Source organism: Cyprinodon variegatus, unplaced genomic scaffold (genome assembly GCF_000732505.1).
Source record: "Cyprinodon variegatus isolate N-32 unplaced genomic scaffold, C_variegatus-1.0 Scaffold100, whole genome shotgun sequence".
NCBI classification, from domain to species: Eukaryota; Metazoa; Chordata; class Actinopteri; order Cyprinodontiformes; family Cyprinodontidae; genus Cyprinodon; species Cyprinodon variegatus.
This window is the reverse complement of record NW_015150553.1, coordinates 486,125-500,931: the sequence shown is the minus strand read 5'-3', so window position 1 is coordinate 500,931 and position 14,807 is coordinate 486,125. Positions and strand designations below refer to the sequence as shown.

At 36.0% G+C, this 14,807-nt stretch overlaps 2 protein-coding genes across 10 annotated transcripts in view; both read left to right on the top strand.

Annotated features, from left to right (window-relative positions):
• Positions 1–7,057, top strand: part of pdlim5 (PDZ and LIM domain 5) — a 64,121-nt gene extending 57,064 nt beyond the window's left edge. For 2 of the 8 annotated variants that reach the window (XM_015374313.1, XM_015374312.1), the window contains 5 exons: positions 390–591; positions 2,839–3,019; positions 3,914–4,034; positions 6,012–6,127; positions 6,557–7,048. In XM_015374313.1, coding sequence (XP_015229799.1) covers positions 390–591; positions 2,839–3,019; positions 3,914–4,034; positions 6,012–6,127; positions 6,557–6,646 — 710 coding nt within the window. In that variant the 3' untranslated portion in view covers positions 6,647–7,048. Of the gene's footprint in view, positions 1–389; positions 592–2,838; positions 3,020–3,913; positions 4,035–6,011; positions 6,128–6,556 lie in introns of all 8 variants that reach the window. The other 6 variants (XM_015374307.1, XM_015374309.1, XM_015374311.1 and 3 more) reach the window with 6 other exon arrangements.
• A 3,193-nt stretch (positions 7,058–10,250) lies between these two features.
• bmpr1b (bone morphogenetic protein receptor type IB) overlaps positions 10,251–14,807 on the top strand; it is an 84,349-nt gene continuing 79,792 nt past the window's right edge. The window contains exon 1 of one of the 2 annotated variants that reach the window (XM_015374345.1): positions 10,251–10,376. The gene's annotated coding sequence lies outside the window, so the exon portion shown is untranslated. The remainder of the gene's footprint in view (positions 10,377–14,807) is intronic. The other variant, XM_015374347.1, reaches the window with a different exon arrangement.

The window sequence follows — 14,807 nt, the reverse complement described above, 5'->3', positions numbered from 1 at the left end:
TGCCTAAATGCACTGAGTTGCCGCCATGTGATTGGCTGCTTAGAAATTCAGTGTTAACGAGCAGTTGGACAGGTGTACCTAATAAAGTGGCCGGTGAGTGTATATCATCTGATCTGAATTATTTTAATTTTGTATCTGCCAGTATATTCAGAGTATCTGTCCTGTAGTCATTTGTAACATCTAACAGCCTCTAACTTACTTTTACTTTACCTGTAATTTTATTTTGACTTTACAGTTATGCAATACTTGGTCTTGGTCTGTTACATAAAAGCCAAATAAAACACATTTAAATTTATAGCTTCTATGTGAGAAGCTTAAAGTGCCTGACTACTTAAGCAGGGCATTCTATATATAGCAACATCTATTTTTCTGTCCTTCTACTCCTGTAGGTCAAGGGGCTCAGAGTGGTTTGATTACCCCATCTTTTGGAATGAAGGGTAACGGCAGTGCCAGTGTCCTCACCGGTCCTGTTCCAGCAAGACCAGTGCCTCAACCCCACCCTAAAGATGAGGACACCCTGGTCCAGATGGCAGAGCATATTCCTGCTGGGATGCGAACCCCTATGTGTGCCCACTGCAACATGGTGATCAGGTTAGGAACTATTGTTGTAACTAATACTGCAGCTAGGTTTAAAGGTATTATAAAAAGTTGAATGTTCTGTTCTTAAGTTAAATTGCTATCATATTTGTGTTGACTTATGTAAAGATAAATTTCACAAGAAAGACAGCTGGAATAACAGAACCATTTTTATTTTTATATTTATTTAATTTTTTTTGAAGCAATAAATAAAACCAGTAAATTTGCTCATTAAGTTAAAAAGAAAATGGTTCAACTTTTAGCTAGTTGTCTTATTTTATATGGCATAAAGATATCCAAGTAGCTGTTTTAAAACATGTTCAGAGGGTTTCAGGAATCTCATATGTTTGTTTCAGCTTGTTTGCCCCTTACCATATGTACTCAGTACAGACTCCATGCCAATGTTCCTACTTGATGAAACAGAAAATCCACTCGCTCAATAAAATGTTTTATATTCAGTGTCTTTGGCAGCGACTGAGGAGAAGTAATATATGTTCCAGTTTACAAATGTGCAATCTAGTTTATCTAATTATATCATAGATGGCCAAAAATGAAAGTTTTAACAGTGACAAAGATTCTTGTCAATCCCTGCTGAAAATTTACACTGCTGATATTTGGAAAAAACAAACAAACAAAAGAACAAAAAAATGTGACACTGTCAGCATAAATAATGAGTTTGTTAGATAATTAGTTTTAGTTTTGTGTTCTGTTTTTACAATAATGATTAAAACGAAGGTGATGTTGGCAAACACAAGATAAATCACTTAGTTGGCAGGAAGGTCACTCTTGAATTAGGCTACTTAATATTTAAGCTATGATAATTGATGTGAGACCCTCTTGAGTAAACAATCCTTGAATAAAACGGAATAAACCTTCAAAAATGTTGCACAAAAAGAGTAAGAAATATCAAAACTCTTTCTAGAGTATTTTAGTTGAAAGGAAGAAGCAACCTTAAGGTTATGTTTCCTCTATGGCACAACATAATAAGCTAGTTCTTCACTGTCCCTCTTGTGTACATTCTGTCTTATCCGGTAGCTGACCAGCCTGACCTGAATTTTATCTGTGATGGTGTCACCCGAAACTGCTTGGTACTGAAAAGATCAGGTTGCCCACATGCTGACAGCTGTGCTGCTGTCAGACAAGGCTTGAATAAGCACACCTATTGTTCTCAGTGAATTAAGCTACCTTGTTTTCTCACTTTATTTAATCACCAGAGTGAACAAGGCCAAGGTACTGTCTTAGCTGCAGTCGTTCACAGGTTACGTCTATATTTCTAAAGTATATTCTTTTAGCTGTTATAGAGAGAACTGTATCAATTTATCAGTTAGCTAATATACCAAAGCTTTAGCAATCAAAATGCTGTATCCATGCATTACAGCATATTTATTGGCACCGCATGTTAGGATGTTTAAAAAAAAACTAAAAAAAACATTTTGTTTCTATCATTACCAATAACAGGAGAGAGCATATGTGTTTGCAACAGTTGAATTGTGTCTGTCATTGCATACATACAACCAAAGGTGTATAGAATATCTAAAGAGCAATAAGTTTCAACCATTGCCTTTTACAGCTCCACAACTCAGACTAGGCAGGGCTTTAACTTTCTGGATCTGGATTATGGTGACCAGATTTCTTAAATAAAATCTGGGGATATTTCAAGCTGGTAGATAAAAAAGAAATTCAACTTGTTATGATGAAATTAGAAAAATGGGACAGTAATGGTTTAATTTATTTTCACATTTTTATTAATATTTAAACAACAAAAATCAAGTGTAAAAGCCAGGAATGATTCTCCGCTGTTTTTCTTAAGATTAATAAATATATAAATCTTTATTGATATTTTTAGAAAACTAGCACTGTGTCTCTAGGTTGGGGGAAAACAAATGTGGGTAGGAATGGAGGGGGCAAGGGTGGTTGGCGGGGCTTATAATTTTGTGGGGCCAAAACATCTCTGTTGCCCAAAAAAAGAGAGTAACAAGAGGAAAAGAAAAATCAGAAAAGTAAATACAAACATTTACCCAACATATACCCTATTCCTGTGGCTACCTGTGGAGACAGAGCTCCCCCTCTTTTTCTAAAAAGTGCAACAACGTCTCATTCTGTTCACATCTGCACAGCAATGAGAATAGTTTTTTTTGTGTGTTAACATGGATCAAAAATCAGTAGCTCCTAGTAGTACTCCTGTTGATTTTAAAGTTAGATCAGGTACTGTATGTAGCAGAATTGAATGCTTCTTCATTATCTCTCCTTGCTTTATTTCAGAGGACCTTTTTTGGTGGCAATGGGAAAATCCTGGCACAAGGAGGAATTCAACTGTGTCCACTGCTGTACATCTTTGGCAGATATAGGCTTTGTGGAAGAAAAGGGATCTGTGTATTGTGAACACTGCTATGAGGAGTTCTTTGCACCAACCTGCAGTCGCTGCCATGCCAAGATATTGGGGGTAAGAGGGTGTATCTACAGCTAAAAACAAGACTTGATAGTATTTTACTATCAGTAAATGAGCACTGCAAAAAAGAACATCTAAATTGCAGAAACTGACTAAATGTGACAACTAAATGCGGTTCCTGTTAATCTGTTTTCAACCATGAATGTTCCATTATTAAAGTTTTTGTTTCAGTTTAATTTCTTATTGGGATAAAAGCAGAAAATGGATGGGTGCTTATTAACTAGCCTGCTGATTTTTATACAAAGATTCTCTACCAGTCTTTACTAAAATGACTTTGTATGTAAATATTGTCACATACTTAATGTAAATGTAAAAATACCTCTTCATTTGAAATGTCATCTACGAAAGGATATGTTATATGCTGAAACCTTTATGTTGGTATATCTCTGTCTTCCATAATTGAAGCTAGGGAATGCAGTGTAGGAGAATTAGATTCAGAGGCCTTAGAGACTGCAAGTGTGGTTTGAACCCAAAGTGCCAAGAAGCTGAAATCACATTTTCAGAGTAGCGCTGACATTTATCCCTCACATGCTCTAACCTCTGTAGCCTCAATCCTTTCAACCCACTATTTCTCACACATCTTTAACCGGCTTATGGCTTCCTATTAACCTGTTTTTCTCACTCCTGTTCTCCTAATCCTTAATTTTACCCTGCCCCCGACTTACTTGCTCTAATAGTTTACGGGTGGGGAAACAATTAGAAAGTCTATCTTTAGTATGGTCATGAGACCCCTGAAAAATAATTTACACCTTCATTTACACAATTGATTCCTTTCTATTACTCTTGAGAAAGTAAGATTATCTCTGTAGCATTTGTGTCAATACAAATCCGCTAAGACATCTCTATTACACCTTGAACTCCAAAAAATGTTTTATATTCTATTTTCAGGAGGTGATCAATGCTCTGAAGCAAACATGGCATGTCTATTGCTTCATGTGTGCTGCCTGTCAGCAGCCAATCAGAAACAACACCTTTCACCTGGAGGAGGGAGAACCCTACTGTGAGCAAGGTCAGTTGACAGGGTGAAATGTCAATATTTGTGCCTTGTTTTAGGAAATTTCACCGATGTGGAATATTGTTAGTTATTATTATTATTATTATAAGACTCTTTGCAGTAGTCTACTGTATTTGTATAGCACTGATATTTTAGTAAAACTATTATTTGAAAAGAAATCTATTAAAGAAAACTATTTAAAAAAAGAGTCTAATGTACAGAGGAGAAAATACTGTACAGCTACTGTAACAACTGCATACTCAAATCAAATGCTGTAAAATGCATTAAAATAAATCAAACAATGCAAATGTAACATAAAAAAAACAACAGCAGACTATAATAATGAAGGAATCAGGGGATTTTAATGATTTTTTTAAATCAACAATTTCCCTGATATTTAGTGCAGCAAGAAGGTCCTATGTTCGATTCACAGCCTAGGGTCTTTCTGAAAGGAATTAGCATATTCTGTCACAGTCCAAAAGCATAATTGTTAAGTTAATTGGCATCACCAAAATTGATCTACAGTAGAAGTGAGTATGTGTTTACATGGTTCTATGTCTATATACTAGATACTAGTACAGGTTGCCAGTCCACTAATATGGACTGGCAACCTGTGTACTCCGCTTTATGGGAGTAGACTACCGGAGTTTGACAGAAGATAGATGAAAGGATGGATGTTTTGTTGACCCTGACCATTTCTCCTATGTTCGCACAAAGGCATCTCCATCCATCAAAAAGAACAACCAGAACGTTAAATCTATTCTGAAGGAAAGCTCAACTTTGGTCTTATCAAATAAAGACAACTTCTCAATGTTTGCTGTGTCCTTTACAGGATTTTTATTCAGAGCCTCGTATTTTTTACAACTGGCTTTGTTCTTTACACTTTCACAGCCCTATTTACAGGGAACATGACCGATACCTATCCCATAAACAGATTGCTCCACCCAAGTACCTCTTTGCACCTTTTGCCTACTTTTTAAATATTGTAAAGCCAAAGGATGTTTAAAAATGTGCAATGTACCATATGTTGTCAGTATCACACTTCTTTTTTCATCATTCTTTTTAAGTAAAAACAGTATAATGACAAATATTAAAGACTCTGCTATTATTTTGTATTTGAGCACGATTATCATATTAAGACAGCATGGTATACATTTCATATGTTGACTTCTTGACTTAAGGTGTTAAAATTAGTCCCAATGATTAATTCATTTTTGAAGTGTTTTGGCTGCAAAGAAGCTAACATTACTCACTTGGAAATGCCTGTAAGTAACATAACAACTGGTTTATAACCTGTTCAAAGCATTACCTAGCTTATTTATTTGAAATAGTTAATTCATCTCACAGAGCTATTAAGAGGAAAGTGGTTAGAGGACAATTAAATCAAATGACATTGTAGACATATTAGTAAAAATGTATTACAATTCAGTATCAGTTTAATACCTTTTTGAAGTTATTTTGATACCTTAAAAGCATTAAAAGTTTGTGTCAAACTGTGAACAACTTAGATACTGAAATGAGTCTGTTGCCGCATCAAAGCTAACATCACTAAGAGTGTGGGTTGTTTGATATAATAAGCTCTAAATACCACTTAGGGGAAGAATTAGGTGGTGTGTGGGTTATATGCGTTCTATGTTTAGTACCTTTCTGATGTAAGACACAGTTGCTAAATACCTGTAGGCATCTGAGGGGTAATAGATGACTGAACAGTCCACTGATTGGACACACTCACTAACCAAATTATGCTGGGAGATGTTTTATCCTCCTACAGTGGAAAAAATAAACTGTCATATAAAGAAAAGTACTATAAGCCCTCTTTTTATAAGAAATAGTTGGATTTGAATTAGAAAAAGGCACTGTTTTGCGGCTTTTATACGGTTGCTTTAAAAATCTGTGAGAATACTATTATAGTTTAATCTGACTGTCAGTAACACACTTAAAACCAGGATGCTTCTAAAATTTGGTATCTGTCATTCTTTATTTTAAAAACAGACTTTTACAGCTTGTTTGGTACTGGTTGCCATGGCTGTGAGTTCCCCATTGAGGCTGGGGACAAATTTCTGGAGGCCCTTGGTTACACCTGGCATGATACCTGCTTTGTGTGTGCTGTAAGTGAGAATGTTACACACTTGCGCATTACATTTAGCACATGTCAGACTTAAAGTATGTAATGAAGAATCATAATCATATTGCTACATTTGAGTAATGGGCTCTATGCAAAACTCCACTACTTCCTTAATTACTAATTACTTCCTTACTTAAGGCAGCTCTTTGTTTCCTGTCTTTCACTGGTGGATGAATGGATTAATCCAGGTGTGCCTGACCTTAGTAACCATGACCAGACTCATCTGGTTTAATCTGTTCATCTAGTAATAAAAGACAGGAAACAAAAGAGCTGCCTTTACTTTAGTTCAGGAAGAAGTGAAGCTGGGAATGGAGCCCATCAAGTCAGAGCTAATAATTTTTTATTTTTTTTTAACATTATTGTGTATTTTATGTTATTCTGCTTTAATATATTTATTTTGATTTCTTTACAGGTTTGCTGCACGTCTCTGGAAGGACAGACCTTTTTTTCCAGAAAGGATAAACCTCTTTGCAAGAAGCATGTACACACAGTGAAGATTTGAACCACCAAATCTTGAATATTTGCTGTCACTTGTCTGAGGATGAAAGAATACTGACCTCCAGGCTGGTGGTCCCTCTTCTCAGAGGATAATTCAGTGCTTATATTTAAAAGTTAAATGAGGAAATAACCAAATAGTTTAACTTTATTTTATTCCTTAAATACATTTATTGCACTTACAAACACAAGACATTGCACTTTTTGTTTGTTAATTTTGTAACACCAGTTATTACAATTTTCTTACACAGAAATATAGAGTTTGATTAATTACATAATCCTTATTTTAATTAAAAATTTTCTCTGTATGCTTAGAATATAATCTGCACCAATCATTATCCATCACATATTGTTATTGTTAAAAAATTAAAAATAAAATTGCAGCATGTTCATATCCAGACATAAAATGTTTCCTAATATTTTCATAGATCATTAGAAACCTGTCTGAATTTTTCATTCTTTTATTTATCTATATGAAAAATAATAGTATAATAGTAGCAGTAATACCATTCAAATTACAAGCATAATTCAAAACATTGAATTTTGCATTTAAGGAACTAAAATTAGATGACTTAGTTTTAATTGGGGTTTGAACTATTCATCTAAGATAGTTATTGGATTTCTCTTTGTATAGTATATTCTGGTGTTTGCAAAAACTCTGATATTTCTAAAGAGAAAGGAAAGGAGATAATAGCGTAAAGTTTTAGATTTTTTTTTTTTTCCGGAGGGCAGACCTATTTTCAATTTCACCTAAAACTTATAACACAGACATATTTTGCTGCATTTTTTCCCCCAGATTCAACAGTTGAAATGTACATTTACGTTAGCTGTACATACATTTTCTCCTAGAGGACAGTATTTTTATGTTTTTGGTTTTTTTTGTTTCATTTTTCTTGTTTTTATTGTTTGTTTTGTTTCGGGGGTGTTTGTGGCAACTTTGTAGTTATTTGTATTCTTCTTCGGAATTATTGTTGTATTACGATGCAAATTAGTAAAAAGGCCATTTTATATCATCATGGAACCTAAAGAGACGTATAGTGTGTGTACAATGGTAACAAAAATAATTTACATTTACTTTTTTTTTAATCATTTATTAAGATATGCTTATAAGATAAGATAAATGTGTCTGTATTATTTCATAAATTATGTTTTTCAACTCTCCAGTTGGAAGTGTTTTGTGTTTCTTAGTATTTGCTCATAATATTGACTCATGATTTTTTCATCTTATATTATCGAGTCAAACTAGTTTTGTTGTTTAAAAAAACAAAAAACCAAATAAAACCTTATACTGTTGATAGCTTTTTAATGTCTCAGCTCAGCTCCAATTATGTTAACGGGGCATTCTCCATCAGCTTCCCTGCTTAATCCTCCCACAGCTGCTCTAAATCTCCTCTGATTCAATCATCTGGTTTAGTTGTCATCATTCACCCCTCCTTTAAAAATTCAAGCTCTTAACTACTCATATTCTGTGCTAGATTATTCTATTACCATCCTTATTAATGCTGGTTATTCTCCCGGTGCACCATTGGCCTGATTATCCTGCATTTTCTCATTTAATTTTCTCTGATTTTTTTAGTATTAGAAGCTATGATGTTGCTTAAGCTATGAAACTGTGTCTTTTCCAACATGAACAATGGCAGTTAAATCCTGATAAATATTTCACAAAGGTGTCTCTGTCACAATCTGCCCTGATAGCTCACCTTAATTGTTCACATTATTCACCTACTTAATTTTGCCCGGTTCCTGATTACTCCTTATCCTATCCACCTGGGTTTCTGCTTTATATTCGGCTCAGTCTGAGTTATCTGGGCCAGATCATCATTGCTCTTATGCTTATCTCTTAAGCTTATCTGTTTCGTTAGTTTTTAGTTAGTTCCAAGGTGTCCTTGTTCATGGCAGCCAGCAGATTGAGAGGGTTTTCTTGTCTGTCTTGTCTTCTGATCGTGTTCTGGTCCTTCTCCGTGGGGCCCTCCGACTTTTGGATCGGAATGCGGAGAAGGTCCATTTTTTTCCTGTAAGCCTGGCTCCAAGGATTAGACCAGTTTAAAGTTTCCTCCAATAATCCCAATAGCATGTCTTCTCTCTGTCCCTCAATCACTAAGCCAGCCTGTTGGCATCCTATCCTGCCTGCCTGCATCTGTGCGTATCTGTTGGGGCACGCCTTCTGGACCTGTTCTGACCCTGAACCTACCTAAACGCTTGAGGATTCCTGGAACCCAGGATCTGTCTGTTCCTCGGCAGACTACGGAACCCTGGATCTCGGAACCATTCATGCCTGATCGATTTTCCCCCTGACCTGTTCTCCAGGGCTGTAGCATCGGGGACACTCTGGGCGTCTCAGGGCCGCATCTCCTTTGCAGTGTATCGGTTGATCCTGCCTATAATTGAGACATTGGACTGAACCTTTGAACCGGGTGGGTCACTCGCTTGGATGGTCATCTCCTGTCGGATGGTCGTGGTCACTTGCCTGTGTTTCTCCCTAAAGAGTGTCGGTGGTTGGGCAGTGGCCTGCCCCCCTCCTGCAGTCGCTGCAGGCCCGCAGATCCACATCAGCGCTTCTGTTCTGTCCGTTTATGTTTTTGTTTTAATAAACGTTTTGAACTTTCCTACTGACTGTCTCACCTTGAGTATTGGGTCCATCTGTCCCGTTTACAGGCTGAGTCTACCAGACTATCAGGTGTGAAAACAACCTAAATCTACAATGAAAACATTTCACTAAAATGTTGCAAGCTTTAGTGGACCAAAGAAAAAATCAGATAACTTAATTCTAACATTATACACTAAATAGAATATCTACTTTTATATATGCCACCATCACACCCAATTGATATAAAATTATTATAAAATGCAATAAATAAATCCATCCATCCATCTTCTTCTGCATATCCAGGGTCAGGTCGTGGGGGTAGCAGCTACAGTAGGGAGTCCCAGACGTCCCTCTCCCCAGCCACTTGGGCCAGCTCCTCCAGGGGAATCCCAAGGCGCTCCCAGGACAGCCGAGAAACATAGTCCCTCCAGCGTGTCCTGGGTCTCCTCCCGGCGGGACGTGCCTGGAACACCTCACCAGGGAGACGTCCGGGAGGCATCCTAATCAGATGCCCGAGCCACCTCAACTGGCTCCTCTCGATGTGGAGGAGCAGCGGCTCTACTCTGAGTCCTCCCTGGATGGTTGAGCTTCTCCCGCTATCTCTAAGGGAGAGCCCAGACACACTACGGAGAAAACTCATTTCAGCCGCAGTATCTGGGATCTCGTTCTTTTGGTCATGACCCAAAGCTCATGACCATAGATAAGGGTATAAATATAAATAAAAAATCCTTAAATATGCAAATTCAATGCTGCAATTTAGTAATAAAATGTCTTATTGAATACATTTATTCATTTTAAAGAAATATACACATTTAGACAATGTTTATAAATATACAGAAAAATAAAGAAATACATTTCAATATAGTTGCCAGCTATAAAAGTTTTCCAACCCCTGGAAATTTTATTTTGTGCTGTCAGTTGCTGATTTTTTTGCAAACCCAGCTTGTGAGTTGAATGAGTTGTGGAAATGGTGGTGGGTGGGAAGTGGGGGGGCTGATGAGACAGCCCATGTGTCCGTCTCTCGCTTTTCTGCCCCTGATCGAAAGTGAAGCAGTCTGAGAAAAGTGCTCCAACTTTGGTTTGGATCAGAAAGAGCCGCGCAGCAACTCACACACTGGCATCAAACAAGAAGCTAGAGAAGCAAACAAAGGTGAGTAAACTAAAGCAGGAGATTTACAGCAGCGGGGGTTTCTCTCATTGGTTCGTTTTTCATGCGCGATGATTGAGAGTCGCAGATTAAAGTTTGACAGGCTCAACTTTTTTTTTTTTCTTTTTTGAAGGGTGTTGACAGTCTACGCGTGAGGCGGACTTCTTTGCTTAAGATTTAGATTTATACCTTTCTTAAATAACTGAGTAACAGTTAAAGCGAGTTTTTGCACACGTTAACAGTGATCCCACAATTCTCGCCTCACTGTTGTGTGATTTATAAGGACTTTTTCCACAAAAGAAATAACAAATAACTTAGAAGCAGGGTTGCAGTCATTATGTTCTTCCCTCTTTTGTAAAACAAACTTTATCCTCCTCTATGAGTGTTTTGCAACATATTCCTATCGCCTGATTATTGCATGTCAGAGTCCTTTTAATCTCTGAAGATTATTTGTACAGTCCAAGAAAATGGTATGCATAATGTGTGTATGCTCGTTCCTTTTATTTCAGATTTGCAGATTTGAACAACAGCCTGTAGCAATGAACAACCTACAGCCCAGTATTCCCCACGCACCACACTTATATTCACAGGCATGCACACATTCAGCTCTCCCTCTGAGTCCTGTAACCAGTTCCAGGTGTTTCTCAGTGTGGGTTATGGCAAAAGTATATGTACATATGTGTGCGTATGAGCAACCCTGTGAGTGTCTATCCAGATGGCACAATACCTTGGCTCCTGAACTTACCCCACCTCATCTGTGGGGGGTGCAGAGGTCAGTAGGGGACCCTGCAGGAAAACACTCAGCAAATGTGAGTGAGAAAGACTGAGGTCCAGACATGTATTTGTGTGTAGACAGGAGGGGGTGTGGGGGTATAAGGATTTTTCTCATCTTTCAGTTTGAAAGTGTTTGTAGTTGTTAGGACTTCAGTCTTATTCAGGTTAGAAACCTTTAATGCAAATCTAAATCAAAGAAAAAAAAAAACTCTGCCAAAACCTCGATTAAGTCTCAGTTTGTTACTGCAAAAAAACAAACAAACAAACAAAAAATTCTGTGTACAAAAAAAAATATATTAAAGGTATTGTGGAGGATCTTTACAAATTTTTGAAAAGACCCGCCTACTCCAATAAATAAAAAAATGCACATGCACAACCCTGTACCCACTCCTGAGAGGAAACGCCTATTAAATGCATGTGAGAGAATACAGGAGCCAATTTCTCCTTGTGCACGCTGTTTAAAAGTTGCTATTTGCATCGCTCATTCAAGCTTACTTTCCAAAAGAAGGTTTGCAATTTTTCTACTATGTCAGTCTCACCACTGGTAAGTGAAAATAAGGACGAGTGTGTGAGAATGATTGACAGTTAGGAGAATCACTTATGGTCCACCTGGAAAAAGAACATCCTCCATTATACCATTAACTAAAACAGAAATACAAACTGGCGCATACTGATGAAAAATCACATAACATTGTTGGACCTTAACTGCCTCACTAAAAAGAGCAAATCTACTTGATAGATGCTTAAAATTTGCCTGTCTGGAAAGAAGTTTAATGAGAAAAAACTTAAAAAAAAAAAACTGACAGGGAAAATGTTAATTAATAAGACCAAGTCAGGGAAAATTCATTTTAAATAAGATTAATTCAGAATGAGATCAGTTTCTAAGTAAAGGGACAAAAATTAGCTAAACATTTTCCTGTAGGAAACATAAGCACCATCTGGTTTGAAAAAGCTGTTATTTCAGAACTGCTATTTCAGAAGTTTTTTTTGTCAATTTGTTCCAATGTTTTAAAGAGATTTAATTTGTCATGAAACACAATCAGAATCAGGCATACTTTAATAATCCCATAGGGAAATTACAAGAAAAAAAGCCCATAGATTTGTGCAGGATTAATTGAACATATGCTGGACTGTCCCCATGCCACCTTTTTAATGCTCATTTTACTAAACCGCAGACTGCTTCTAGTAATATAGCACTTTTTTAAAACATCAGCTGGGAAGCTATAGGCAGAGCGTCTCTTTAACAGCAAACTGCTGGCTCAATACCAGAGCTGATAGCCTAACTAGCTACTACCTAATATCAGTTTGTTAGACTCCCAATGTTACTCTACTTAATAAGAATCTTTACTCAAAACTAATACTTAATTAAGATGTTTTCAACCCTTTTTTGATAAGTCCATTTTAAAGTAATAATGAATAAAAAACATTTATATCAAATACCATAACAGTGTAACTATAGTTCAATGTATTTTCCTTCTGTTTTTAGCCTTAGAATGAGAACAGTGGAAAATAACAAGAAAAATAAGTTGGACTGCAGGATAATGGGAGTTTTAAAACTCTTCAGGTGAACTTGAGAACAATTTGCTGGTTTTAAACCTTCCTTAGATCAATTTCCTCTACTTGAACTAAGAGGTGATAAGGATCAAAAACAAACTAAGATAAAGACCTCCAGGCACAGGCTGTCCTTTTGAAGATCTTACTCATTTTTAATTACTGTGTCAGGGTGATTTATTGAAATGTTCCAAGAATCTTCTTTACCTGAGAACCTAAATTAATCTTTCACAGTCTGTGTTTTCTGCAGAGTGAAAAAAATCCTTAAAGCCTAATATTCTGAAATGATAAATCTCTCAAAATGACCTGTAGTTGGCATGGATCCAGTTTGTCAGGAGGTTCCTGACTAAAGGTAGAAACAACCACAGAAAAGTTGTGTTAATTGTCATTGTGGGTATGTAGGAGGTTTGAAGTTTACTTATGCAGCTAATCCCTTATGGAAACAAACCTAATCCCACTTTATCACATCTTGAATAATGTGGATTTATTGTTACTTGAAAACTATAAATGAATGTGCCTTAAGTAGTAGACTGCCACTCAGCCTTGATACAGTTTACAGTTGATCACACCTTTGCACTAATGAAAAAATTATCCTAAGCATGTCATTAGTTCTGTGTTATGAACTATTTTTTTAGTATTTAAGTGGTGATATGAGATACTTTGCTCTACTCAAGCCTCTTCTGTAATACATATTTTATGGAGAGGATTGTATACAATAATTATAAGTGGGCTTAAGTGGATTAATATGGATAGTTAGTAATGGCTTATTTTGAAGCAAGCATCTGTTTTAAATATTTTATTTTTGGTAATGTAAGAAAAATAGAAAATGTGCACCTTTAACTACTGTTTATGTTTGATTGTGTTGTTACTTTTTTTCCACTGAAGCAGAGAGGGATTGAGACATGTTGATGCTCAAGTCTCTAGTTGGAAATTGATATATTTTTTTGTGCCTTTATGTTTTCTTCTGACTAAAGTTTTCAAATTATGTGCAAACACACCTTACTGCTTTTCTGTGCGAAGTCAAGGCTGCACACCAGAGTATCCAGCTTAAGAAAAGTTGCAATTGTAGATGAAATATTTTTGGTTTGGAGAAAATTTTTTTTTTTTGATAAATTTACCTTTAAATTTGCATGCCTTCCATCAACACTGTAAAACATTGAATAGAAGTGTGTAGATTTCTCCTGAAATAAGTGAATTTTGTCTTGTTTTAAGCACATAGGTAAGACAATTTTCCAAAAAATAAGATGATTTACATTCAAAATAATAATCAAATTTCTGATTTCAATTGCATATTATCTAATTTTTCTAATTTAAGGGCAGAAAGAGTCTTTCCACTGGAACTTTATATTTATCTGCTCCAATTACGCCACACTTATTTTAAGGAAGTTTACATATTTTAGATCACTGTTTGCAGTAAATGGTAGGCTGAGAATTTACTTTATAAAGACGAAGGGTATGTTATGAGAAATGAGAGGCAACAGCTGATGTGAATCAGAGAAACCCCACATACAATACTATGATAAAATGCAATTACAAACTTTATAACAATACTCCAGTTATGAACGCTGGTTATCATTATAAATTTGCATTACTTTGTCTATTATAGTCTGACAAAGTAGTTAAAAAACCTGATAGCATTAGTATGGTTATCAAGGACGTTTTCTTTAATATTCTGCATGAGTTTCACCATTTTATTTATTTTGTTTGAAACACTTTGTAACAGCCTGTTAAAGGAACAATGTGTAACTTTTTGTCAATAGAGGCATTAGACATTTTACAGTCTCCCTCTGTGATCTGGAATTTGATAGCAGATATCTTTTGACCAATAGACTGAGAAGTCATGGACTTACTTGTAAAGAAAAGGCCACATTCACCCCTCTAGAATAAATCCTACATCAAAGAGCCGAAAATATGTCTGACCCGGTAAGTGTAGGGCTGAAACAATGAATTGGATTAATTGTGATTAATCAATTATTGAAATAATCATAATCTAATTTAGTAATCAGTTAATCATTAACTAGAGTATAGAGACTCTAAAACATGCCTTTAGCTGACAGAGAAACCCACATAGAGCTTATACCAAAATTGTAAAAAGAAAAAGGATATATA